The 27745-nt window shown below is 47.9% G+C and overlaps 3 protein-coding genes across 3 annotated transcripts in view; all 3 read right to left on the bottom strand.

Moving 5' to 3' along the window:
* Window positions 1–5783, bottom strand: part of ABL1 (ABL proto-oncogene 1, non-receptor tyrosine kinase) — a 185201-nt gene extending 179418 nt beyond the window's left edge. Inside the window, exon 1 of the mRNA XM_050759782.1 lies at window positions 4155–5783. Coding sequence (XP_050615739.1) covers window positions 4155–4290 — 136 coding nt within the window. The 5' untranslated portion in view covers window positions 4291–5783. The remainder of the gene's footprint in view (window positions 1–4154) is intronic.
* AIF1L (allograft inflammatory factor 1 like) overlaps window positions 1–27745 on the bottom strand; it is an 803784-nt gene that overhangs the window by 431037 nt on the left and 345002 nt on the right. The gene's annotated exons all lie outside the window — the stretch shown is intronic.
* On the bottom strand, window positions 11405–24093 carry EXOSC2 (exosome component 2). Its single transcript, XM_050760275.1, has 9 exons — window positions 23923–24093; window positions 21656–21757; window positions 19634–19679; window positions 19008–19097; window positions 17900–17965; window positions 16421–16489; window positions 15035–15211; window positions 14169–14297; window positions 11405–13663 (listed from the first exon to the last, which is right to left on the bottom strand). Exons 1-9 carry the CDS (start codon window positions 24042–24044, stop codon window positions 13583–13585), a joined length of 882 nt encoding a protein of 293 aa, XP_050616232.1. The 5' UTR covers window positions 24045–24093; the 3' UTR covers window positions 11405–13582.

Here is a 27745-nt window from a genome sequence, read left to right on the forward strand (position 1 = left end):
CCAGAGTGTGAAATTACAGGCATGAGTCACAGTGCCTGGCCTCAAACTTTTTAATCTCAGGCCCTTGTCACACTCTTGAAAAATCACTGAAGGCCCCAAAGAGCCTTAGTTTGTGTAGGTTATCTCATCAATAGTTACCATATTAGAAATGAATACTGAAATTTAAAAAAATAATTATTCATTTAAAAACAAATATTTTTATTACTGGAAAATAACTGTTTTCTCCCCCAAAAACAGACTTTCTAGATAACCACAGATATTGTTCTTTGATGCTACGTCAAAACATGGTAAATAGTAGTTTCTTTTTTTTTTTTTTTTTGAGACGGAGTCTTGCTCTGTCACCCAGGATGAAGTGCAGTGGCGCTTTCTCAGGTCACTGCAACCTCTGCCCCCCAGGCTCAAGATATTCTCCTGCCTCAGCCTCCCAAGTAGCTGAGATTACAGGTGCACGCCACCACGCCCATCTAATTTTTGCATTTTTAGTAGAGATGGGGTTTCACCACGTTGGCCAGGCCAGTTTCAAACTACTGACCTCAAGTGATCCGCGCCTGCCTCATCCTCCCAAAGTGCTGGGATTACAGGTGTGCGCCACCGCGCCCAGCCAGGAATTTCTTTTTTTTTTTTTTTTTTGAGACAGAGGTTTGCTCTTGTTGCCCAGGCTGGAGTGCAATGCACGATCTCGGCTCACTGCAACCTCTACCTCCCGGGTTCAAGCAATTCTCCTGCCTCAGCCTCCCAAGTAGCTGGGATTACAGCATGTGCCACCACGCCCAGCTAATTTTGTATTTTTAGTAGAGACTGGGTTTCTCCATGTTAGTCAGGCTGGTCTTGAATTCTATACCTGAGGTGATCTGCCCACTTTGGCCTCCCAAAGTGCTGCGATTACAGGCGTGAGCCACTGCGCCTGGTCTAGCCAGGAATTTCTTAAAGGCTGGGTGCCATGCAGAATCTGAAACCCTACCAATGAACTGCATTCTTTTTTTTTTTCCTCCAGAGACATGGTCTCCCTCTATTGCCCAAATTGGAATGCACTGGTGTGTTCACGGCTCACTGCAGCCTCAACTCTCTGGCTCCAGTGGGAGCCTGGCTAATTTTTTAAATTTTTGTAGAGGTAAGATCTCACTAGATTTCATGGCTGGTTTCGAACTCCTGACCTCAGGTGATCCACCCACCTCAGCCTACCAAAGTGCTGGGATTACAGGCGTAAGCCACTGCACCTGGCCTCCATTTTGCACTTTGAATGGATCTTTAACCTGTGCATGATTTTATATCATGCATTGATCATTTAGAAAATACTGGTTTGGCTGGGCATGGTGGCTCACACCTGTAATCCCAGCATTTTGGGAGGCTGAGGTGGCCAGATCATTTGAAGTCAAGAGTTCATCAAGACCAGCCTGGCTAACATGGTGAAACTCCATCTCTACTAAAAATACAAAAAAGTATTCACTTGTGGTGGTGCGTGCCTGTAATCCCAGATACTCGGGAGGCTGAGGCACTAGAATTGCTTAAACCTGGGAGGCGGAGGTTGCAGTGAGCCAAGATCACGCCGCTATACTCCAGCCTAGATAACATAGCAAGACTCTATCTCAAAAACAAACAAAAAAGAAAATATTGATTTACTGATTTATGTAGATCTTCCAAATAATACATTTCATTATATTAAAATATGGCATCTGTAAATATTACCACCAATCTCCATATCACAGTGGCAGATAAAAATTCTCCATTAGCCGGGCGTGGTGGTGCACACCTGTAATCCCAGCTACTTGGGAGGCTGAGACAGGAGAATCGCTTGAACCTGAGAGGCAGAGGTTGCAGTGAGCCGAGATTGCACCATTGCACTCCAGCCTGGGTGACAAGAGCGAAACTCTATCTCGAAAAGGAAAAAAGACAAAAATTCTCTAAAATCCTAATTTTCACTGGAAAGCTAAAATTTCGTCATCGGCAACAAATACTACCTGGTGTTTTCTTCGAAAGATTCCTTCATACACTTTTTAGTTTGAATAACCATAGACTGTCATAGTTTCAAGTAAACATGGTAGTCCATGACAAAAGTGGCTAGTTCAGTTTGCAACCCAATCACCGAAGTGCTTTTCCTGGAGATAACCATTATACTTTACTACATAGTATAAGTGCTTGATGCATACCTCCCTTTTTAATCCACAGAATATTAAGAAGACATACACAAGGGTCAAAATTTAATAAAATTAATAATTTTTGCTGCTTCATCAAGGTATTTTCCAGTGAAAACTGGTCAGGCGCAGTGGCTTATGCCTGTAATCCCAGCACTTCGGGAGGCTGAGGCGGGTGAATCACCTGAGGTCAGGAGTTCAGGACCAGCCTGGCCAACATGGCGAAACCCCGTCTCTAATAAAAACAAAAATTAGCCAGGCGTCAGTGGCACGTGCCTGTAGTCCCAGTTACTTGGGAGGCTGAAGCAGGAGAATCGCTTGAACCCGGGAGGCAGAGGTTACAGTGAGCCGAGATCGCAATACTGCACTCCAGCCTGGGTGACACAGAGCGACTCTGACTCAAAAAAAAAAAAAGATATTTTTCAGTGAAAAGTGGATGTGTGTGTGTGTGTGTGTGTGTGTGTGTATTTTTTTAAGTGTGAGTGCATGTCATGAAGAATGCAATGACTGCAAGTACAGTTAGGTGCCACAACCCTGATTCATGCTAAGACACCTGCTTTACTTTGGTACCATTAGTGCAAACGTCAACACAGCAAAAGAGACAAGATCTTGGTGCTCTATTAACATGAAAACAGTTTCAGCCTCTCAACCCCTGAAGGGATATCAGGGACACGTAGGGAACTACACTGCTTTCTATACCAGCTATGAGATTACTGGGTCACTGGCACATACATTTCAAATTCTGATAAGTTCCGCCAAAGCTCTCCAAAAAGTCTGTACCAATTTTCACTATGTAAGGTGCATGATCATCACAAGTTAAAATGTAAATAATTCACTTTTTAAATCCTGAATTTGGGAGCCATCATAACACATGACCATATTGGCTTGCCTAAAAACAAAGCTAAAATAGAATTAATGTTTCAAGGCAAAGTAAAATCCAAGCACCCGGATTTATTTAGATGAAGTGAGTATTTTCTTGTAAGAAAGTAAAACTTCAACCGTCAAATGCAAGTTCATCCAACAGAAGCCTTTGTTGACTGCAGTCACCCAATGTTAAGAAGTATTTCTGAATGAATTTCAAACTATAAGCCACTGGCACACTTGATACGTTTGCTTATAGGATAGGTGGGCTCAATTGATTTTTTAATATAAAGGACACAATCTGAAAAATGGCAGGCTGCAACAGTACAAACAGTAACCCTAATTAATTGGTTATAGACATTAGTGTAAGCCGACCCTTAGCTTTAACTTCACACGGAATTACTGGACATGAACAACATAAAATGTGCTGTCAGCACTCAAATGCCAAATATGTTCATAAAAATGTCAAAGACAACTTTTATTGGCCCAAATGTCACTCTAAACAGGGAGAAGAGAGGATGAAAGCTTCATCAACGAGGAAGGGATTACTCCTATGGAAGGTAAGACAGAAGCTGTGTATCTAAAATTAATAAGGAATGCTGCCTCCCCACTTGATTTTTCCCACATGGCTCCAAAGTGAGTATTTTCAAGTCCCACTTATGATGGAAAAGGTCAAGGATATTAGCATCAACCAGTATCTATGATTCTTAACTTTACCAGAAAAACAAACCCCTTTGAGAATATGATAAAAGCTCTCTGTAGACAAAGCAGTAAAGAATCCATGCATGTCAGAAGAGCCCTTGACTTCGGTGAGAGCAGAATCATAGAACCATGCATCCTAAGAAACAACTGAAGTCCAGCCCCTCAGGAAACTGAAGCCCTGGAACAGTAAAATGGCTTGTCCAAGGTCAACAGTGAATTCGCAGAGGAAGCAGGCAAGAAATAAGCAACTCAAATAGATTCTGAATAAAGCCGAACTCACGAAGTAACTTTTTCTTATACAAAGTAAGTTTCACCAGAAACTTAAGAGATAACTAAAGTAACAAATGTATTAAGTGGAATTGGAAGGAACTGTGGCAAGTACTATTGTTCAAAGTTCCTTGAAGGCCTAAGATGAACGCATGAGGAAAATAATGAGCAGAAATTTTGAAAAGCACTCACCATGTTCCACAAAAACATTGCAGTGTGGACCCCCATGCCTCGATGATTCCTTCTTCCCTGCTCCTTTGATAAAATGCAGGGCAGGCAAGCTTGGCCTTCTTTGGTCCCCAAGAACTTTTCCAGGCTGCTGCCCCATAAAGTAATAATGGGTACCCCTTTCCAGAAGAGGGTTCACGATCTTCCAGAACGGTCAGAGAGCGTAGAGGCAAATGGCATATACGCAGGATTTCACATTCGCTGCATCTCCACAAGTCAGCAATTGAAGTCAATCAGAGAAAGACCTCTTCCATAACAAAAGGAAGCACTTTTTTTAGGTTGACACTTGCAAGCAGGAGTTCCAATTATTTTCGCAGTTTATCAATTTTAAGTAATGTAATTGCAGTGTTACCCAAAAGTTTCTTGACTTTTTTTTTTTTTTAACGGGCTGAATAACAATTTCTTTTCAAGAAGAAAAACCTAAGCAGAAATATTCACAGGGGATGCTGAAAAGGGTCAATAATGCTAGTCATTTCAATTCCCACATATAAAGGAAACGCTGATCGTCTTTGGCTACTCCTCCAGAACTTTTCCTGTGGAAGTCACCAACCTGCTATCTTAGCTTCTTCATCTTCCAACAAATTTCCTGCCGAACTAGTGGCCGCTCTCGCTTCTCTGCTCTGCTCTCCGGAAAAGGACACGGGTCACCCAGATTTCAGCGAGTTTGCCCTCGACTCTGACGAAAAGGAATGCATTGCCAGCAACTTTTAAGTCCGCTTTTTAAAAGGCCTGTGGAACCAATCCAGACTTTTCCTTTGCATTAAAGTTTTTGGCTGACCTGAGACTAAGGGGGCCGTAGGTGACATTGGAAGAAGTCAGGGCATTAGAGGCTCGCGGGAGCCACCTTGGGGGAAGGGGAGACCCCTTGACAGCAGGGAGGGATTTGAATGAGAGGCTCTGTGGCCAAAGTTGGGGCCGGGATCCGGAACAAGGGGCGGCTCGGGGCTGAGGGAGGCTGCCGGGGCGCGGCACGGGCGGCTTACTCCAGGGCGACGCTCTTCCACGCCTCGGAAAACGGGGTGTCCCAAGCTGAGGGTAACAGACCACCCCCAGTGTCCCAAAGCCGGGGTGGAGCTGTAAGGGACGAAGGACTCTCGCGGCCCAGACAGCGGAAGGCGGGCGCCGTGTAGAGGAGGCCCGGCCGCCTCAGCTGCCCCAAGCCCGGGGGTCTCTGCCTGAGACACCCTCTCCCCCGGCCCCGGACGCTGACACCACCACCGCCCTCAGGCAGTCACATCCCCAGAGCTCCGCCGAGGAACCCAGCCGCCCCCCGCCGGTAGGGGCCGTGGACAGCGGAGGGGCTCCTCAGTCGCAGCACCCGGGAACCGGCTCCGGCTCCAGCGCTGCTCAGGCACAGACACCGACCCCCGCGGCCGCCATGATGGATTACGAGCCGCTCCACAACGAGGCCAGGCCCCGCCCTCGGCCCCGCCCACGACGACGTCCGGAGCCCGCCTCAAGGGCACCCGGATGCCCTCAGGGCCGCTTTCCCGGGACACCGCCGCGCGTCCCGGCTCTGGTCCCACTGCCTGCGAAAGCCGGGCCCGGCACGACCTTTTAAATGTGGCTTCTTTGAGCGCAAGGTGAGTGATAAGGAAGCACCCGCCTCCTCTGTATTGTCATTGGCCTCCGAGAATCCGGGTCGGGCCTCTTTCCCCCGTCCCATTGGCCAATGGGGGCAGTAGGGCTGGATCTCCCAGCCAACCGTGTTCGGCGCAGTCCGCGGTGCGTCCCGGGAGTTGTGGTCCCACGGCACCCGCGCGAGTCCTCCCGCACCGAGACTCCTGGCCCAGACCCCGACCGCTGGGCCTCGCCCCGCCCTCCTGGGACCTGGTGGACTCTCGCCGGCCGAGCGTCGGCTGGACCGCGTCTCCCCGGCGCGAGTAGTAAGACCGGGACAAAGCGAGGGAAAAACTGCGGATTGGATTTTCCTGGAACCGGAATCGGATGATTTCCTTCAGTCTCTAAGGGAGAAAATGTGGCTTGCTCCTAGAAGCCAAGGTTTTTGGTGCCTCTCAACCCCTTCACCCTCCAAAAAGCATAAATATTAGAACTAGCGGACGGGGCGCGGTGGCCCACGCCTGTAATCCCAGCACTTTGGGAGGTCGAGGCGAGCGGATCACCTGAGGTCGGGAGTTCGAGACCAGCCTGACCAACATGGAGAAACCCCTTCTCTACTGAAAATACAAAATGAGCCGGGCGTGGTGGTGCATGCCTGTAATACCAGCCTCAGGACGTTGAGGCAGGAGAATCGCTTGAACCCAGGAGGCAGAGGTTGCGGTGAGCTGAGATCACACCATTGCACTCTAGCCTGGGCAACAAGAGCAAAACTCCGTCTCAAAAAAAAAAACAAAAACAACAACAACAAAAAACAACTAGCGAAGAAACATACAGAAATAGGGAAAACATCCGACATGTTGCTAACGAATTCAACTATTTATTTGGGCATTAGGAGGCTTACTCATTACAGAAAAGCCATTTGTTGGGTTTGCCAGGCGCTATCAGATGTTTGCCCTGGAACGAATCTTTAAGACTATAAACATTTCACAGGTGAACACGTATTCACATGAAAACATCCTCTATATTAGCCGAGAAAATGCCCAGATGGTTGGGTTTAGCAAGTCTACAGAACCAATGACCTAGATGTGCCAAACCCACACCTGATAGAATCCATGTTCTGCGACTAAAAAGCACCTTGGTTCCTATTGGCTCTCCATGTCTCCCCAGAGGGATGCATCTGACAGGAATCCCATTTCTTTTTTTTTTTTTTTTTTTTTTTCAGACGGAGTTTTGTTCTTGTCACCCAGGCTGGGGTGCAGTAGCAGGATTTCAGCTCACTGCAACTTTCACCTCCCGGGTTCAAGCGATTATCCTGCCTCAGCCTCCCAAGTAGATGGGATTACAGGCGCGCACCATCACACGTGCCTAATTTTTGTATTTTTAGTAGAGACGGGGTTTTCCCATGTTGTCCAGGCTGGTCTCGAGCTCCTGACCTCAAGCAATCCACCCGCCTCGGCCTCTCAAAGTGGTGGGATTATAGGCGTGAGCCACTGCGCCCGTCCCAAGATCCCATTTCTAAGGAGGGATCTACTTATCAAAGCGCCTACTTTACACCCAGCACTGTTTGCACTTTCCATAAACTGCATTATCTCATGTAATCCTCACTATAGCCCAGTGAGGCATGTAAAACTATTCCCCATAATACAGATGGGGAAACAGAGATGTGACTTACCTACCCAAGGTCACTTGGCCAATATGTGACAGAGTCACAATTTCATCCCAGACTGACCTTGCTCCAAAACTCATAGTTTCCACTGTACCATTGAGTATCAAAAACCTGTTGATCTGAGACCACTGATTTTTCACAAGTTGCTGCTGCTATCAGAGGAACAGCTGCATGATAAGTGTTGTACATTCAGCTATTATATTATTTTAGAAATATTTCCGCTGCATTGAAAGATGACACTTACTTTTGATACTGGTTTCAATAGGAATTAGTTACTTGGAAGGTACTGAATGGAAAACACGAAAAATTGTGCCTAGATTTAGAACTGGAATTTATAAATTCAGATGTGATTTGGTTTAGCTTTGTTCTCTCACAAAATTATCTGGCTGACAATCTTAGTTCTGATCTGGAGTGTCATTCTTCAACTGTCAATGCCCTTGTTCTCCTTTATTTACCCATTATATTTATTATTTACTTATTTATTTTGAGGCAGAGTCTCGCTCTGTTGCCCAGGCTGGAGTGCAGTGACACGATCTCCGCTCACTGCGACCTCCACCACCCAGGCCAAAGTGATTCTCCTGCCTCCCAAGTAGCTGGGATTTCAGGCACACACCACACGCCTGGCTAATTTGTGTATTTCTGTAGAGATGGGGTTTCGCCATGTTGGCCAGGCTGGTCTCGAACTCCTGACCTTAGGTGATCTGCCCTCTTGGCCTCCCAAAGTGCTGGGATTATAGACATGAGCCATTGCACTTGGCCTATTTATCCCTTATCTTATCCTGATTATATCCTAATTATTCCTTCTGGAGATTGTGCTTTCTTTTTATTCCCATTCATACTTTAGTCATTTCCTGCACATTCTTTTTTTTTTTTTTGAGACGGAATCTTGCTCTGTCGTCCAGGCTGGAGTACAGTGGCACGATCACTGCAAGCTCCGCCTCCTGGGTTCACGCCATTCTCCTGCCTCAGCCTCTGCAGTAGCCGGGACTACAGGCGCCTGCCACTACACCCGGCTAAGTTTTTTGTATGTTTAGTAGAGACAAGGTTTCACCGTGTTAGCAAGGATGGTCTCGATCTCCTGACCTCGTGATCCACCCACCTCAGCCTCCCAAAGTGCTGGGATTACAGGCGTGAGCCGCCGCGCACATTCTTTATTCTCTAGTTTAGCTTAACATTGAGCAGTCAAATCAGAACCCCAATACACTTTTTCTTTTTTTATAGACAGAGTCTCACTCTGCCGCCTGGGCTCGAGTGCAGTGGCATTATCTCGGCTCATTGCAACCTCCGCCTCCTGGGTTCAAGCAATTCTCCTGCCTCAGCCTCCCGAGTAGCTGGGATTACAGGTGCCTGCCATTATGCCCAGCTAAGTTTTTGTATTTTTAGTAGAGACGGGGTTTCACTGTGTTGGGCAGGATGCTCTTGAACTCCTGACCTCGTGATTCACCCGCCTCGGCCTCCCAAAGTGCTGGGAATACAGGCGTGAGCCACTGTGCCCGGCCAATACACATTTTTTTTTTTTTTTTTTTTTGAGACGGAGTCTCGCTCTGTCGCCCAGGCTGGAGTGCAGTGGCGCTATCTCGGCTCACTGCAAGCTCCGCCTCCCGGGATCATGCCATTCTCCTGCCTCAGCCTCCCGAGTAGCTGGGACTACAGGCGCCTGCCACCTCGCCCGGCTAATTTTTTTGTATTTTTAGTAGAGACGGGGTTTCATTGTGTTAGCCAGGATGGTCTCGATCTCCTGACCTCGTGATCCGCCCGTCTCGGCCTCCCAAAGTGCTGGGATTACAGGCTTGAGCCACCGCGCCCGGCCCAATACACATTTTTTTAAACTAACAATTCACGGCCGGGCGTGGTAGCTCACACCTGTAATCCCAGCACTTTGGGAGGTCAAGGCAGGCGGATCACTTGAGGTCAGGAGTTTTGAGACCAGCCTGGCCAACATGGTGAAACCCCTCACTACTAAAAATACAGAAATTAGCCAGGTGTGGTGGCATATGCCTGTAATCCCACCTACTCAGGAGACTGAGGCAGGAGAATTGCTTGAGTCTGGGAGGCAGAGGATGCAGTGAGCTGAGATTGCGCCACTGCACTCCAGTCTGGGAGACAGAGTGAGACCATGTGTTGAAATAAATAAGTAACAATTCACTTAAGAAGTATTTATTGAACACCTGTACCTGAAGCACTGCTTTAGGTGCTGAGACACAGTGGTGGGGGAAAAAGCCCACCCTCGCCCTCACAGAACCTACATGGAGGGATGGGCAATAAACAAAATAACCGTCTAAACAAAACATCAGCCTCAGTGCTGGAATTACATTTCTGGGTCCATAAACTTTCAGTCAGCCCAGCCCATCCTTTAGAGGATGGGACAGACTTATGATACCTCCCTAGAGCTTCAATCTACACTGATTCACAACTGCAAAGGGGCTTCATCGAGTCCCTTTAATTCTGAGTTCATTTCTTCACTGGTAAATGGAGGTCCTACAGCTTACTTTACAAGGGTTTTGGGTTTTTTGTTTAATTTGGTTTGTTTGTTTGAAGACAGGGCCTTACTCTGTTGGCCAGGCTGGAGTGTGGTGGAACAATCTCAGCTCACTGCAGCCTCAACTTTCTGGGTTCTGGTGATCCTCTGGCCTCAGCCTCCCAAGTAGCTGGGACTACAGGCACATGCCAGCACACCTACGATTTTTTTTTTTTTTGTAGAGACAGGGTTAATGAGAATCAAACTAGATCGTGTTTGGTTTTCCACAAAGATTGGGACCGTGCTTGCTGGGAGTCATAGCAGAGGTCAACTGCATTTGATCTGAAGGCCTATCCCTAGTTTTCCACTTTGTCATTTTCTCGTTTTAGGTGAGCCCTATGCCCAATGCCTAGACTCTAATATTTTTTTCTAGAGATGCACGGTACTTTTTTTTTTATTTTTTGGAGACAGTCTTACTCTGCCTCCTGAGGGATTACAGGCACCCACCACCACGCCCAGCTCATTTTGTATATTTAGTAGAGATGGGGTGTCACCATGTTGGCCAGGCTGATCTCGAACTCCTGACCTCAGGTGATCCACCCGCCTCAGCCTCCCACAGTGTTGGGATTACAGGTGTGAGCCACCGCCCCCAGCTGATGCACTGTACTTTTAAAATCCCTGTATAATACTGTAGAATGATGCTTTTTTAAAAACCGAGGCACAGAGGTCCTGAGAACATAGGCCCTGAATGATACTTTTAAGGGCTTAAAAACTAGAATCCAAAGCCTGGCAAATGCCTGACAATCAGAAACGAATATTGCTTGGCTGGGCACGGTGGCTCACACCTGTAATCCCAACACTTTAGGAGGCCAAGGCGGGCAGATCACCCGAGTTCAAGAGTTCGAGACCAGGCTGGCCAGCCTGGCGAAACCCCATCTCTACCAAAAATATAAAAATTCGGCTGGGCGCGGTGGCTCACTCCTGTAATCTCAGCACTTTGGGAGGCCGAGGTGGGCAGATCATGAAGTCAGAAGACAGAGACCATCCTAGTTAATACAGTGAAACCTCGTCTCTACTAAACATACAAAAAATTAGCTGGGCGTGGTGGCACATGCCTGTAGTTCCAGCTACTCAAGAGGTCTGAGGCAGGAGAATCGCTTGAACCTGGGAGGCGGAGGTTGCAGTGAGCCGAGATTACACCACTGCACTCCAGCCTGGGTGACAGAGTGAGACTCCATCTCAAAAACAAAAAAAAATTAGCCAGGCGTGGTGGTGGGCGCCTGTAGTCCCAGCTATGCAGGAGGCTGAGGCAAGAGTATCACTTGAACCCAGGAGGTGAAGGTTGCAGTGAGCTGACATCCCGTCACTGCACTCCAGCCTGAGGGACAGAGCAAGACTTTGTCTCAAAAAAGAAAAAAGTAATATTGAGTAATATTGTCAAATATTGAATAAATCCCTTCAAGTTCATATATTTTAATTAAAAGTGATTCAGTTAAAGCAACTCCCCAAGTTGCTAGAGGGATTCAGTACCCAGGTAAAGATCTCAGTTTATTCCATTTTTTGGAAAAAAAAAAAAACCTACCGGAATTACACTTAACAATGGCGCCCTCTAGCGGGCCACTGCAAGGAGCTAATCACTAAAGATTGCTTTTAGATAGACTTTTATTAGTTCCACTTAGTAGGTAATCACCGTTCAGCAGATACTGGCTGAACAGCATAGGTTGGCAGGCTGGGGGACACCGAGTAAGGAGGGTAAATAAGCTGACATATGGCCCTGGTGAAAACCAAACCCAGCTACTCGGGAGGCTGAGGCAGGAAGATTGCTTGAGTCCAAGTCTGTAGTGAGCCATGATCATGCCAGTGTACTCCAGCCTGGATTAGACACCTTGTCTCCTAAAAAGTTAGGGCTCTGTCGAAGGCATTTTGTCTGCCAAGCCCTTCCTCAGCTGTCCTCAGCTCCTTATTATCACCCAGAACAAAAGAACAGAAAACAATGATGTTAAGACATCTATAGCTGGGCGTGGTGGCTCATGCCTGTAATCCCAGCACTTTGGGAGGCTGAGGCGGGGGGATCACAAGGTCAAGAGATCAAAACCATCCTGGCCAACATGGTAAAATGCCATCTCTACTAAAAATACAAAAATTAGCCTGTAATCCCAACTACTTGGGAGGCTGAGGCAGGAGAATCGCTTAAACCCAAGAGGCGGAGGTTGCAGTGAGCCGAGATTGCGCCACTGCACTCCAACCTGGTGACAGAGTGAGTCTCTGTTTCAAAAACAAAAAGACATCTATAAATATCAAAAAATATGGATGGGTGCGGTGGCTCACGCCTGTAATCCCAACACTTTGGGAGGCTGAGGTGAGTGGATCACGAGGTCAAGAGATCTAGACCAGGCCGGGCATGGTGGCTCATGCCTGTAATCCCAGCACTTTGGGAGGATGAGGTGGGTAGATGACGAGGTCAGGAGATGGAGACCATCCTGGCTAACACGGTGAAACCCCGTCTCTACTAAAAATACAAAAAATTAGCCAGGCGTGGTGGCATGCTGAAGAATGTGAGAATTCCTGTGCATTGTTTTTTCTGATGACTATCGAAAAATGGTGCCCTGATGTAGGTTGGGGGAACATTTTTAAAAAGGATATTATGGCGTCTTTTTATCCTTTAACCCTGAATTATCCACAAGTTAATGCACTACTACTTCAATTATAGGAGGAAAACAGCTTTGCTTTTCCAGTCTCCATTTTTCTTAGTTTATTTTCATGTTTCTCAGAGTACATGGACCCAGAACATTCACCCTATTATGAATAATTCAGCATCTTACAAGTCACCCTCCAAGCAGGACAGATTAAGGCAGCCCGGTATGGACATAATCGCATCTATGGCTATAAGGAATATGCAACAGAAAATCAGATTCCAACCAAGCAAAAGTCTGCTTGGTTTTTTTTTTTTTTTTTTTTTAAACAGAGTCTCGCTCTGTCACCCAGGCTAGAGTGCGGTACGAGATTTCAGCTCACTGCAACCTCTGCCTCCCAGGTTCAAGCGATTCTCCTGCCTCAGCCTCCCGAGTAGCTATGGACTACAGGTGCGCACCACACCTGGCTAATTTTTTGTACTTTTAGTAGAGATGGGGTTCACCATGTTGGCCAGGCTGGTCTCGAACTCCCGACTTCAGGTGATCTGCCCACCTCGGCTTCCCAAAGTGCTGGGATTACAGGCATGAGCCACCGCGTCTGGCCTGCTTGGTTAACTATTCTTCCAACTTTACCAGCTGCATTCTCAGTCATTTAAAGGATATAGGAATGGAGGCCAAAACAGACCATTTGGGGGTCAGGGATGCCATGTTTTCTACTGGGGCAATTTCATGGGGCACTGTGCCTTGTGAATGACAGTGAGTGGAAGACAAAGGATTCTCCATATTATTCCAGGATGGGAGGCCATTCGACTGGAACACCGTGCACTTTGAAAGACCTGAAACTATTCCCTAATGCTGGGACTCAGCCGGCAACCCAAGGGAGCACTGTTCATCTGCCACCCAGGCTTGGTGTTAGGACAGGAGAAAGCAGGCCTGTAGGCTGGAGGCAGTCACAGGGCTGTCAATGCAGACAAAGTAATGACCTCTCGAGTCTTCGCTGAGCCACATATGGGGACCACACATCACAGTCTTCACTCCTGCAAGGTCCACAGTCCTGTCCTTCTGGAGCACCTCCTTATCCCTCCTGTTCTAAAAGCCTCTGGCGTGTTTCCATCACAATCTCCTCCATTATTTCTGGCTTTAAGATGTCTTTGATCTAAAAAAGGGAAAAAGGCATTTGTTCAGAAGAGAAACCAACCATAAACAGACCACCAAGCCAATCCAAACATAAATCAAGCCGTTAACATAAACTTTCTGTATTCCTTTCATGTCTCAGAGACTAAGCGTTACAAGATATGATCTGCTAAAGCAGCCTGATACATCAGCAAGATTCTCTGGGATGTAGCCGACAAGAACAATTATTCTGACATCCATCCAAAAGCTGGCTGAAATCTGGGATAGGTAAGATGCAGTCCGAGGTTGCTCTCATAAACTAGTCCCCCCTGACACGTCCAGCCCTAAAATCCATAGACTGACACTACGCATTGAGAATCCTGCAAGTATCTTAGGGAAAGATCTACCAGACACTCATTAGGGCTGTTTCAGGCCAGTTCATACTGATGGATGTCTGGAAAGTATTGGGAGACACGCACATTGTCTCTGCGCAAACAACAGAGCAGCTCACAGATCAATGAAGAAGTGAGAGGTCCTGAGGAGAGTACCTGATGTGGAAGGGATGCTTCATAGCAGTAGAGGATGCTGGTATCATACAGCATCATCCTCTGAGTTACCAGCGAGATGACACAGTTCCGAAGCCGGGATATCACCTCTCGATCAGCAAGAGAGACAGGCTATAAGGAGACACAGAGGAGAAGGGAAGGGAAATATAAACAGGACCAAAATACGTGACCAGCCACAGAAAATCACAAATAAATTACTTATGAATCAGAAAATATCACCCTGGAACTCCAAACCAACCAAACAGCTAACTCCAAGGGAGATTAAAAGGAATGGGGCAGGGCGCAGTGTCTCATGCCTGTAATCCCAGCACTTCGGGAGGCCGAGGCGGGTGGATCACAAGGTCAGAAATTCGAGACCAGCCTGACCAACATGGTGAAACCCCATCTTTACTAAAAATACAAAAATTAGCAGAGCATGGTGGGGCACGCCTGTAATCCCAGCTACTCGGGAGGCTGAGGCAGGAGAATCTCTTATACTCGGGAGGCGGAGCTTGCAGTGAGCCGAGATGGCGCCACTGCACTCCAGCCTGGGCTACAGAGTGAGACTCCGTCTCAAAACAAAACAAACAAACAAACAAACAGAAAAAAGAATGGCTTCTTCAGTGGCTCTTCGGCGTTACCCTGCAACTTTGCCATCGCCACCAACAAACATCGAACCATTCACTGAGTTCATCTCCTTAGAAGAGAGAAGATAATATGGGGTTCATGAATACACCTTGATGGAAAGTCAAAGTGACTCAGCCTACAGCAGTAATAGAGCTAAAAACCACCAATTTCACTGGCCACAAAAACACAGCAAAGACTGAGTCCCATCCTTCCCACCGACAGTGGCCACAGTGTTTGCTCACCTCCAGGTTTGCAATGAAGCCCCCTGCTTCCTCTTCTTTGTGCTCAGGTGTTGGGTAAATCCAGATGAAGCCGTTGTTACCGAGAATCACTGAGGCACCACATGGCAAATCATGGAAGTGGGTCTTCTGCCGTTTCACCAGGGAGGGGGAAACCTGGACCAAAACCCCCTGACCTAGCTAAAGAAATACATCACAAAGCTAGGTCACTACAGGATCATCAGTGGGATGAATGAAAAGGAGACTACAGAATACACATCCTAAGTATATTCAAATTGGTGTCCTTCCTGTTTACAATTGCTGTCGCCTATACGCACACCCATAGTACACATTTTTGCAGAGAACACTTGGGGACTCAGAGGCTATTCATACATCCCAGCAGAAGGTGACTTTCAATGCTCTTCTCTGTCATTTCCCTTTACAGTCTCCCTTGCACTCTAAGCCAGAACTCAGGTGCCAGACATTAGAGAAGTTGAAGCCAATGAGGGAGCTGAAGCCTCCTGCTGGTCCAGTAGCACTGTGTTGTTCCAGGACCCTAGCTCATACCTGAACCCCAAACACTCATCTTGCCTGTGAGATGTGTGCCTCTGGGTAGGTAAGGAGCTGGGTGGAGCTGGGTGCAAATCCATGTCTGGTCCTGGCAGGCCAGCTCAAGTGCATGTCCTGCCAAGGGCGAGTCCACAGGACCCAGGGTTGCGAAAGTCAGCATACTGCAGCAGTCCTCTCCCTACTCCATGTACTTGAACGTGGCTGGCTGCAGCCACTCCATTAAGGGAAGAGGTTTTGTTCCACTCAGAAAATAAAAGTGTTCACCCAGATAAAGCTGAGAGACTAGTAAATCCTAATTTGTTTTAGGAAGTATGCTCTCCTTAAAATAATAAATAGCTTCAATAATGCAACCTCGTACAAGAAAAGCAGTGAAATTCCATTTAGAGGCTCAGATGACAGAGCAAGCTTTGCCAGCAATAACATCCACTGGACTGACTGGACGCTTGTCCAAGGGTTGTTTCTCCAGGCCCAGCCTCCCTTTGTTCCCAGGACCGCCTCAGCCCCGGCCCCAGTGCTGAGCTGCAGCGCCCCCTGGAGGGAGAGAGACAGCTGCACCTCCCAGCCCACAGTTGGACGGGCTCTTCTGTCCAAAGAGTCAGTCTCCCTGGAGAAAAAGGATAAAACTTGTTCTTTACAAAGCTACTGACCCATGACCCTGTGAACCCTGACCTGTGAACCCTCATGTTATGTTTAAGGAACACGATCAGTTTGTGGGATGCCAACCTCTATTAATGCTTAGCTACTGGGGTTCTTTAGGCCAGAATTCCAGAGAGCTATAGGGATTAAGAAATAGCCTTGCAATCTCAGTCAGCAAACAGGAACATCAAGAGCCCAACTTACTTTTCCATATTTCAGGCTCCTCGTGTGCAGAGAGACAGCTCCATCAGAGAACACTGCCTGGACCTCAGCCTGGCCAGGGTGATGAAGGAACAAACAGTAGCCTCGGCCACACACTGTCCTGTCCTCTGCAGCCTCTGCCCCTTGACCCCACACCTCCATCTTTTCCTCCCCTCTCCAATGGTCCAGGCTCAGCAATCTTAGACAGACCCAGAGGACATCACTGTGACCTCACTTCTCCCCTTGGTTGTCATGAATATCTTTTTAAAAAAAATAGAGACAGAAGGCCAGGCGCGGTGGCTCATGCCTGTAATCCCAGCACTTTGGGAGGCTGAGGCGGGTGGATCACCTGAGGTCGGGAGTTCTAGACCAGCCTGACCAACATGGAGAAACCCCGTCTCTACTAAAAATACAAAATTAGCTGGGCGTAGTGGCAGGTGCCTGTAATCCCAGCTACTCAGGAGGCCGAGGCAGGAGAATTGCTCGAACCCAGGAGGCAGAGGTTGTGGTGAGCCAAGATCGCACCATTGCACTCCAGCCTGGGCAACAAGAGCGAAACTCCGTCTCAAAAAAAAAAATTAAATTAAATTAAATTAAAGGCCAGGCATGGTGGCTCATGCCTATAATCCCAGCACTTTGGGAGGTCAAGGTGGGCAGATCACCTGAGGTCAGGAGTTCAAGACCAGCCTGGCCAATATGGTGAAACCCCGTCCCTACTAAAAATACAAAAATTACCAGGGCATGGCACACACCTGTAATCCCAGCTACTCGGGAGGCTAAAGCAGAATTGCTTGAATCCGGGAGGCGGAGGTTGCAGTGAGCTGAGATCACGCCACTGCACTCCAGTCTGGACAACAGAGCAAGACTCCGTCTTAAAAAAAAAAATTTTTTTTAATAACATAAAATAGAGACAGAGTCGTGCACTGTCACCCAGGCTGGAATGCAGTGGTGTGATCAGAGCTCACTGTAGCCTTGAGCTCCTGGGCTCAAGCAACCCTCCAGCCCCAGCCTCCTGAGTAGCTAGGCATGTGCCGCCATGCCCGGCTAATTTTTTATTTTTATTTTTTTGTAGAGAGGGGGTCTTGCTATGTTGCCCAGGCTGGTCTTGAACTCTTAGGCTCAAGCAATCCTCCCTCCTTGGCCTTCCAAAGCGCTGGGATTACAGGCATGAGCCACCACACTCGGCCTGTCATTAATATCTTGATGTGAACAACACCTCTTCCACTCCCTGGGCTAAAAGTTAACATCATTAACAAAAGCCTAAAGCACAGGCTACCGTAAGTTACAAGACCCAAAGAAATGACTTAGCAGCAGGTCTGAACAAGAGCTGGGGAGTCAGCCTGAGTTAAGGAGACCGAGAAAGGACACAGCAGAGCCCGACACCTGGTCTAACGGTTCTTCCGTCAGAGACATACAATGGAAGGCCCATTTCCCAGCCCCACAGAAAAGCATGAAGAGGCTGCAGTGCAAAGCACAGGATACACTGATGAGGTCCCCTTCCTGTAAGAAACCTCTCATTGCAAGCTCATCTTCTGCAGATCTTCTCCTCTGAAATACACAAAGAAATGACATTACTGAAGCCAGGTCCTCAGAAAGGTCTCCATCACTTCTTTCTCTTTCACTTCCTTTTGAGATTTTTGAGGCCAACCACAATACTCAAACACTGAGAACTATGGCAAAAGTAGGTAACCCGAGCCACTTGAGGGGAATGAGTGATAATCACGACTTTCCATCGCAAGAGACTTTTCCATAGTCCTCTTCTCTTCCTCTTTCCCTCCCTTTCCTGAGGAGCATTCCAACCCCTCCCAATCTCACCCAGCCAACATTTCCACACTCATCTTCCATGACAGCTCTCTGTGGTCCAGCAGGACCAGACTAACTCCTGCTTGGATATATCTCTGCTCACACATTTCCCTTTATCTCAGATTCCCTGAACTAGTTATTTAAAGTCTCTCCATCCTGTCTTTCCTACGAGCTTCTCTCACTGGAATGAACCACTCCTTTTGTATAACCACAGCTTATTTATTCTGCTACTGCCAGATACTGGGTCAGTTATCTTATATCCCCTGCTAGGGAACTCAGTCGTGCTTGGCACTTGGCACAGAGCTTGGCACAGTAAGCCTCTCTGTAAATACATGCTGGACTGAAGATAAAGGTGAACCATGGTATTTTACAAAAGGCTGTGGCTTAGTTACTGTGGTTGTCTGGAATAACCAAATGCCTTTCAATTCACAAAAAACTAATGTAAAGACAGCTTTCCAAGGAACATCTTCACTGTGCAAAGCTGATACGTCCAGAAAAGGAAAGCTATTAACAAGCAGCATCTAAGAGCTTCTCTCCCCAACTCTCTGTTGGGATCCCACCCCATGGATGTTTCTGATCCTACCGTATGCCAACTGCTCCCTCTTTCGGGAGACCTGGACAGGGTGAAAAGTCTACATACACATCCAGACAGCAAACTTCACAGCAGACAAACGGGAGTCAAAGGGGTAACCTCAGTGTAAAGCAAAGTCCTCTGGTGGAACAAAGGGTCCCACAGCTCCCCCCAGCCCACTGGGCTCCAGTCCATGGCCCCAGCTGTAGCCCTTACCAGCTCTCCTCCAGGAAGGTTCATGGACGAGAGCAGCAAGACCGAATCCAGCCTGGAGTTGGTCTCCACCTTCCACCTCTTCTGTTGAACCTATAAGCCAAGTTCTACACCTGGACACATGCTCCAGGGACAGGAGTTCACATCATAAGTAACCAGTAAGGCTGGGTGTGGTGGTTCACACCTGTAATCCCAGTACTTTGGGAGGCCGAGGTGGTGGCTCACTTAAGGTCAGGAGTTTGAGACCAGCCTGACCAATATGATGAAACCCCGTCTCTACTAAAAATACAAAAATTAGCCGGGCGTGGTGGCAGGTGCCTATAATCCCAGCTACTTAGGAGGCTGAGACAGGAGAATCGTTTGAACCCTGGAGACGGAGGTTGTAACGAGCCAAGATCGCGCCACTGCACTCCAGCCTGGGCAACAGAGCGAGACTCCATCTCAAAAAAAGAAAAAGAAAGTAACCAGTAATCCCAAATCGAACAAGCCACATATTTACATCAGAGGCCACACAATAGCCAAATGCAACGAATGCCTTTTTCATGTAACTACAAGTGGAATGACTGTCCCATGAATGAAATCGCCAGCCTGCCTCGACTTTGTAAACACCAATCTGATATCGACGTTACCTCTGTGATTCTTCCCACTACAATGTCTCCTACTTCACCAATGTATCTGAAAGATAAAACACAAGGGATTCGTGCATCTGTGAGCAGACTTTCTGACAAGACCACACACCATTTGAGATGTTGGTTTAACAGAGTGAAAGCCTTGAATAGGCGTCACATTCAGCAAATTCATGTAACTATATTGTCTGGACTCATTTTCAGAAATTGCTAACTTCAAACATTCCTCCATGTATAAAGTCTCCATTAACCTCAAACAAATCGCTATTCAAGTAGTTCATTTAGCCAAAAAAAACCCCTATTTTGTTCAATTACATGACACTGAAAAACATGGACTATTTTCCTGTGGCACACGGATGAGTTCTGCACCAGCCAAAGGAAGAGAAAGGAAATCTGAGCCAGACGCCAACCGCATGAGTCTGCTCATGTCTCCCCCACTCACTCACTGCCTGCTCCTCTCAAGCCCCTTTGCTAGCTCCTCATCCACAATTCTAATGAGACGTACTCGGTGCTGAGGCCAAGTCCTTAGAACTCTTCGCCACTCAATCTAATACCATTAAAATACCACTCTGTGCTGTCACTGTGCCACTCTCCTGAATTCCAAATCCTTCTCAACTGCCAGCTACCCAACTCTGCCATTTAGATGACTAATAGGCATTTTCAAATGTATCACGCCCCAAACTAAGCTTTCCCACAGCCCCCTCCAGTCCTCCGTAGCAAACCGAGGTAGGGGATGAGTTATCCCCATCTCAGTCAATGGTGACTCCATCCCCAGTTGCTCAGGCCAATAAACCTTGGAGAGTTCTTTGATTCCTCTCTCTCTCTCTCTCTCTCTCACACTTCAGTACAAGTCCAGTAGCAAATCCTGCTGGCTCTACCCTTAAAACATATGCAGGAAATAAAAGGCATCCAAATTGGAAAGGAAGAAGTAAAATTATTTCTATTCACAGTTGACTGGGTCCTATGTACAGTAAAGTCCAAAGAATACAAAACCCAACACCTTTTCATGATTTCAAAAAAAAACACTCAGAAAATAAAATCTATGTGGATCCCAATCACTCCTCCACCTTCCACTGCTACCACCTTAGTCGAAGCCACCATCACTTCAGATTATGAGTATGGTCCCTAATCCACCTCCCTAAGCTTGCTCTATCCCCCTTCAATCTCCCATTGGCAGCCACAGTGAGCTTAAGTCCAGATGAAGTCCCTCCTCTGCTCCACCCCTTCCAGGGGCTTCCCAGATTACACAAAGTAGAAGCCGAAATGCTTACTCTGGCTACAAGGCAGGCCCATGTCTGCCCACCTCAGCTTTCTGCTCATATCTGCCCCTACTCTCTCCCTCACTCACTCTGTTCTAACCTCACTGGCTTGCTTTCTGGGGCTAATCTTCATTGAATGCTTCTAGGTATCAGGCCCTGTGCTAAATACTTTACATGCACCATCTCACTGAATTCTAAAGAAAATCCTAGGCCAGCCGCAGTGGCTCACATCTGTAATTCCAGCACTTTGGGAGGCCAAGTGGGGGGAAATCTTCTGAAGTCAGCAGTTCGAGACCCGCCTGGCCAACATGGTAAAACCCTGTCTCTACTAAAAGTATAAAAAAATTAGCCAGGCGTGGTGGCGAGTGCCTGTAATCCCAGCTACTTGGGAGGCTGAGGCAGGAGAATCGTTTGAACCCGGGAGGCAGAGGTTGCAGCGAGCAGACTGTGCCACTGTACTCCAGCCTGGGCAACAGAGCGAGACTCCGTCTCAAAAAAAAAAAAGGAAAATCCTGTGAAGTAGGCCATGCTATTATACTCACTTTGCAGAGGAGGTAACCAAGGCTTGGAGTGGTGACATAACATGGGAAAACCTCTGAAGCCTACACTGATCTGCACCACCCCACCTACAGTCATGGTCAAAACCTCAGACTTACAGCATGACAGGGCAGGCAGGGGTGGGGTAGGGGATATGGAGGGGGCAGAAAAAGCCTGGTTGTACAACCTGGATGCCGCAAGAAAGGGAATACACACCTTTTGTTCTCACCTGGTTTTCAAAGCTTTCACACAGATCAACTTGTTTACTCTCTCCACAGAGCCAGCAACAGATGCAATGAGCTTCTCTTCTCCCATATACGTTCCGTGGCCCCTGATGCAAGGCAAAGGTACAAAGAAAGGATACCAGGGTAACTCGAGGTGACCTCTCTCCTTTCAAGAACAATGTGTTCCTCAAAGCTAACAAGCTCCCCCTGCAAAGCCTGGCTTCTGTGCTGGCTGCTTCCTCTGCCTTCAGTGCTCCTTCTCCAGACTGGCTACTTGGAAATCACTCCTCTCACTCAGGTCTGCTCAGGTGTCACTTTCTCCAGCAGGCCTACCTTGACTGTGCCATTGAAAACACAGCCCACCCCGTTGCCACCACTCCCCCACATTCCATTGACCCTGCTCCACGTTTTTCCCCATTGCATTATTGCCTAACATTCTCCGTTAGAACTCCACCAGGACAGAGATTTTTCACTCTGCCGTTATATCCCAACTGCACAAAATATAAATATATGTTGAAAGCATTAACGAAAGAATGAATCTTAAGATTTCCTGGCCAGGTGCGGTGGTTCACGCCTATAATCCCAGCACTCTGGGAGGCCGAGGTGGGTGGATCACGAGGTCAAGTGTTTGAGACCAGCCTGACCAACATGGTGAAACCCCGTCTCTACTAAAAATACAAAAATTAGCCGGGCGTAGTGGCGTGCGCCTGGAATCCCAGCTACTTAGGAGGGTGAGGCAGGAGAATTGCTTGAATCCCAGAGGCGGAGGTTGCAGTGAGCTGAGACTGTGCCACGGCACTCCAGCCTGGGCGACAGAGTGAGACTCTGTCTCATTAAAAAAAAAAAAAAAAATTTCCTAGGGGCTGGGCATGCCTGTACTCCCAGCACTTTGGGAGGCCAAGGTGGGCAGATCACACTTGAGGTCAAGGGTTCGAGATCAGCCTGGCCAACATGGTGAAACCTCATCTCTACTAAAAATACAAAAATTGGCTGGGCATGGTGGCAGGTGCCTGTAATCCCAGCTACTCAGGAGGCTGAGGCAGGAGAATTGCTTGAACCCAGGAGGCAGAGGTTGCAGTGAGCCGAGATCCCACCACTGCTCTCCAGCCTAGGCGACAGAGACTCCGTCTCAAAAATGAAAAAAAAATATTTCCTAGGATCCACTAGCCTTAAACTAACAGGTTAAAGGGCAATGCTATGAATGCTGTGCCCCTTGTATAGATACATGTACAGAAAAAAAAGGTTGAAACGCTAGTGTTATCTATGATGATGATATAATGGCTGGTTTTACTTCTTTTCTTCCATAATTATCTCATTTAATCCTCATTACCGTATCATACTGTTATTATCACTATCTTACAGATGAGGAAACTGACCGTGGAGAGGCAATGCCGCTAATAAGATGTGATGGTAGCTGGACTGGAACCCCAACTGTCTGACTCAAGAGCCTGCCCTCGGCCGGGCGCGGTGGCTCACGCCTGTAATCCCAGCACTTTGGGAGGCTGAGGAGGGTGGATCACCTGAGGTCGGGAGTTCAAGACCAGCCTGACCAACATGGAGAAACCCCGTCTCTACTAAAAATACAAAAATTAGCCAGGCATGGTGGCACATGCCTGTAATCCCAGCTACTCGAGAGGCTGAGGCAGGAGAATCGCTTGAACCTGGGAGGCGGAGGTTGCAGTGAGCTGAGATCGCGCCATTGCACTCCAGCCTGGGCAAAAAGAGTGAAACTCTGTCTCAAAAAAAAAAAAAAAAAAAAAAAAAAGAGCCTGCCCTCTTAACTACAACACACTGTACTGCACCCCTTGGATTCAAAATGTGTATAAATGGGTGCAGGCAGCACAATGTAACTGTTTGCCCTAAGCTCGAACAATTACGGATTCTAAACTGAAGAGGAGGCGGCCAAGAACACCCACCGTCCCCTCAGAGAGCTGAAAACTGGAAAGAGAGGCTGCGCCTAAACCTCCCCGGTTTTCCAGGTCTCCTACAAGGAAGGCTCAAAGATTTGGACTTCAGGCAGAAGACCCAAAAGTCACAGCCACCAGAGGTCAGGAGTGGAGGGTTTCAGGGAGCTGAGACAAACGCAGAAGGGGACACACAAGACGCAGGGGGCAAGAAGCACGAGGCTCGGAAGCGAGGCGAGTAGGATGCTCAGACCAAGTGCCTGGGGTCCCGCGGGGAGTTAGACACACCGGGATACGAGGCCTGGACCACGTGCAGAGAGCCCTGAAGCCGCTCTATGAAGCCTCGACTCCCCCAAGTCCCCACGTACCGCATGAATCCCGTGTCCGTAGTGATTGTGTCCCCCGGCACCACTAGATGTTTCTTAGTGTCGCGACCCAGTCTCTCGCTAAGAGGCTTGCGAGCCGCTGGAAGCCTCATCTCCATCGCCATCTTGGCGCCAATGAGTTGCGCAGGCGCAGCTCGGCCGGGAGCCGCGATATCCGACTCCGCAACTCCTGGCCGCGTTCGGAGGGGCGGGGAAGGGCGGGGACTCAGAGCAGCTGCCAATGAGAACTCACGGCCTGGAGGCCATGTTTACAATTGGCAACACTAAGGCGAACCCGAAGGGAAGGGAGCCGAGCTGCCATGTTTACTATTGGCAAGGGAGCACCCGTGGAATAATACAATCTCACGTTGTGTGGGGTGTGACTTTTTACCAAAACTGTCTTGTACTCACCATCCCATTTATTGTTTACAAGGGTTAGCGATAATTGAGAAACGGACCTCTGAGTTTCTGTCCGATTCTAAGCTGCTGAAATCCGGTATTTTCTAAGAGAGAGCTCAGGAGGATGGAGAGATGGGATCTACAGAAAACACTATTTGAACAGAGAGAAGAGCCCCTGTCCACACGGTTCCTAGTAGCCCCAGTATTCTACATTGCTGCCGCCCCGTGGGTGCTGGCTCAGCATCATCATCTATACCTCCAAACCGGGCTCCAGATACTTCTCACTTGGTTCTGTTCTTTCATAAAGACTTCTTTAAGCAAGCTAATTTACTCCAATATTTCTTTTGGAAACAAGTTAAAAATTGTCTAACAGTATAGGTCAAACCTTGCAAGCCAGGTATATTTGGTAGGGAAGGGAAGTGCACACATAATACGAAGATGGCTTGCATTTAGTTACACAGCGAGTTGAGTGCTCTGTGTGTGCCAGGCGCTGTTCTAAGGATTCAGCAGGGAACAGACATGTCTCTGTGGGTTTTGCTGCGGCTCCGTTTTAATAGGAGCGTACCCCTCGCCCCTTCTCCCGTTCCCCGCTACCGTCTCCCTCTCCTTGCCCTACATTCACAACAAACTAATTGGGAATGGTAATTCCCCATGCACAGGGACTCTAAAGAGGATTAAATGAAATCATTTACATCAACTGTGGTCAGAAAAGCAGGTAAACCAAGTCGGCCTCCTGAAGAAAGATCCATCGAACCAATTGTTTTATAAATCTCCAAAGCGACAGCATTTCTTCCACTTAAGCAAGGCGCACGACCACACTTAAGAAAGTCAGCCCTGCCAGGCAGTCCGTGACGTGAATGCTAGTGCCCCAAGGCCCTAGGTAAGTGGGCGGCCAGACCCTCGCCCTCCGCCGTGCTTGGAGGAAGGCGCTAGAGCCCAGCCCCTTGGTCCAGTACTGCCGCGGCCATAAGAGGGCGATGGTGTCCTTTGAGCCCGCGTAGCCCGGCGGCCAGGAAGCCAGGCCCAGCGAGCGGCCCTAGGCGGAGCGAGAGTGTAGTCCTGACACCATCCAAGTTCTTCCCGGGAGGGAGAGACGCGCACTCTCACAGCGTTCACATTCACGGAGCCTGTCGCAAGGTTGGCATTGTGGATACCAGTTTATGGAGGAGGAAATCGAGGCCCCAAAAGGAATGGAATTCACATTAGCAGATGGCAGCAAAGCCGATGCGTGTTCCAGCTGCACGCGATTTACCCCAGAGCCTGCACCCTTTACCAAACATAACCCGAGTGCTTCGGCTAGTCCTTTGCTGAGTGCATTACAGATACTATGTTATGTATTCCTCACTTTCAGCCCATCTTTGAGGTAGGCATTGCTATCCCTGATGATCACTTGGGGGCACCGAGCCCCCCAAACAGACCTGTAGCTGGGACTAGAATCCAAAACGGCAGAGTCCTCCTCCCCCATCCTCTTTCTGCATCATCACACGCACCTTTATTTATTAATTAATTAATTTATTTATTTATTTATTTATTTTGAGACAGGGTCTTTGTCACCCAGGCTGGAGTACAATGACACGATTATGGCTTACTGCAGCCTTGACCTCCTGGGCTCAGGTAATCCTACCACCTCAGCCTCTTGAATAGTTTGGACTACAGGCACATGCCACCAGGCTCGGCTAATTTTTTTGTACTTGTTTTGTGAAGACAAGGTTTCACCGTGTTGCCCAACCTGATCTTGAACTCCTGAACTCAAGTGATCCGCCCATCTTGGCCTCCCAAAGTGCTGGGATTACAGGCATGAGCCACCGAGCCTGGCCACACTTACCCCTTTACCACCAGTAGACAAGTGGGTACCCGGAGACAGAGCAGCACATCCCAGGGGGCTTTGTAAAAAGTATAGATTCCTTAGGTATTGAGGCTGTAAACCCCGAATATCTGAGACAGGTCTCAGTTAATTTAGAAAGTTTATTTCGCCAAGATTGAGGATGTGTGCTTGTGGCACAAGCTCAGGAGGTCCTAACAACACGTGCCCAAGGTGGTTGGAGCGCAGTTTGGCTTCATACATTTTGGGGAGACATGAAGCATCAATCAACATATGTGAGATGAACATTGATTCAGCCCGGAAAAGCGGGACAACTCTAAGCTGGGAAGGGGCTTCCAGGTCATGGGTAGATAAGAAATAAACGGTTGATTTTTTTTTTTTTTTTGAGTTTCTGATTAGTGTCTCCAAAGGAGGCAATCAGGTATGCATTTATCTCAGTGAGCAGATGGGTGACTTTGAATAGAACAGGAGGCAGGTTTGCCCTAAGCAGTTCCCAGCTTGACTTACTTTTCCCTTTAGCTTAGTGATTTTGTGGCCCCAAGATTTATTTTCCTTTCATGAGGTTCTGCAAAGGTAAGGTCCAGAAGTCTGTGCATGTTTTAACTCCCTATGTAATTTCAGTGGCAGAAAAGGTCTAAGATTCACTGATGCCACCATATTTGTGCATCTCTGCAGCCACTGCCCCAGGCTGATCAACGGCATCTCTTACCAGGGAGATAACCTCCTAGCTTGTCTTCCTAATTCTACTTTTGTCCTTCCTTCATCCAATCTCCACACAGCAGCCAGAGGGAGCTTTAAAAACAGATTAAATCACTTCCCTGCTTCCAACACTTCTAGACTCCTGCCTGTCTCTGACCTCACACTCGTCCTAACCCACTGCCTTACTCAATATGCTGCAGCCAGACTGTTACCGGTGGAGGGTGCCCAGGTTCTTGGCGTCTTGGACAAAACACACAGACAAAGCAAGGAAAGAATAAAGCAACAAAAGCAGAGATTTATTGAAAACGAAAGTACACTCCACAGGGCGATGAACGACCCAAGCAAAGAAACTCAAGAGGCTCTTTACAGAAGTTTCTAGGGTTTAAATACCTTCTAAAGGTTTCCCATTGGTTATTTGGTGTACACCCTGTGTAAATGAAGGAGCCGCCCGTGATCAGTCTGATTGGTTGTGGAAAGTGACCAATGAGAGGCTGAAGTTACAAGTTATGCCTTATGCAAATGTCTGATTGGTTGTGGAAAGTGATCAATCAGAGGCTGAAGTGAAGTTACAAAGTTATACTCCTATGCAAATGAAGACTTGGCCCCCGGAGCAGCCTGACTGGTTGTGGGAAGAAGGGACCAATTAGAGGTACTTTCAGTTTTTCATGTGCCACACAGAAAAGCCGAGATTGCAAACGGAGTAGCCTCTGGTCCTTTTGTTACTTTGACATGGAAAGTTGGGGTTTTCCTTTTGATTTACTTCTAGAAAGTCAGTGTGAATCAGCCTTATGTTCCCTGCCTCCAGACCCTATTCTCCTGCCTCAAGACTAGCTGGCTTCCCCTCGGGGCCACAGCACCAAGCTCCTCATCACTCCAGGGCCCTTTACTCTGGTCTCTTTCTGCATA

The sequence above is a fragment of the Macaca thibetana genome, chromosome 15 (assembly GCF_024542745.1).
Source record: "Macaca thibetana thibetana isolate TM-01 chromosome 15, ASM2454274v1, whole genome shotgun sequence".
NCBI lineage: Eukaryota > Metazoa > Chordata > Mammalia > Primates > Cercopithecidae > Macaca > Macaca thibetana.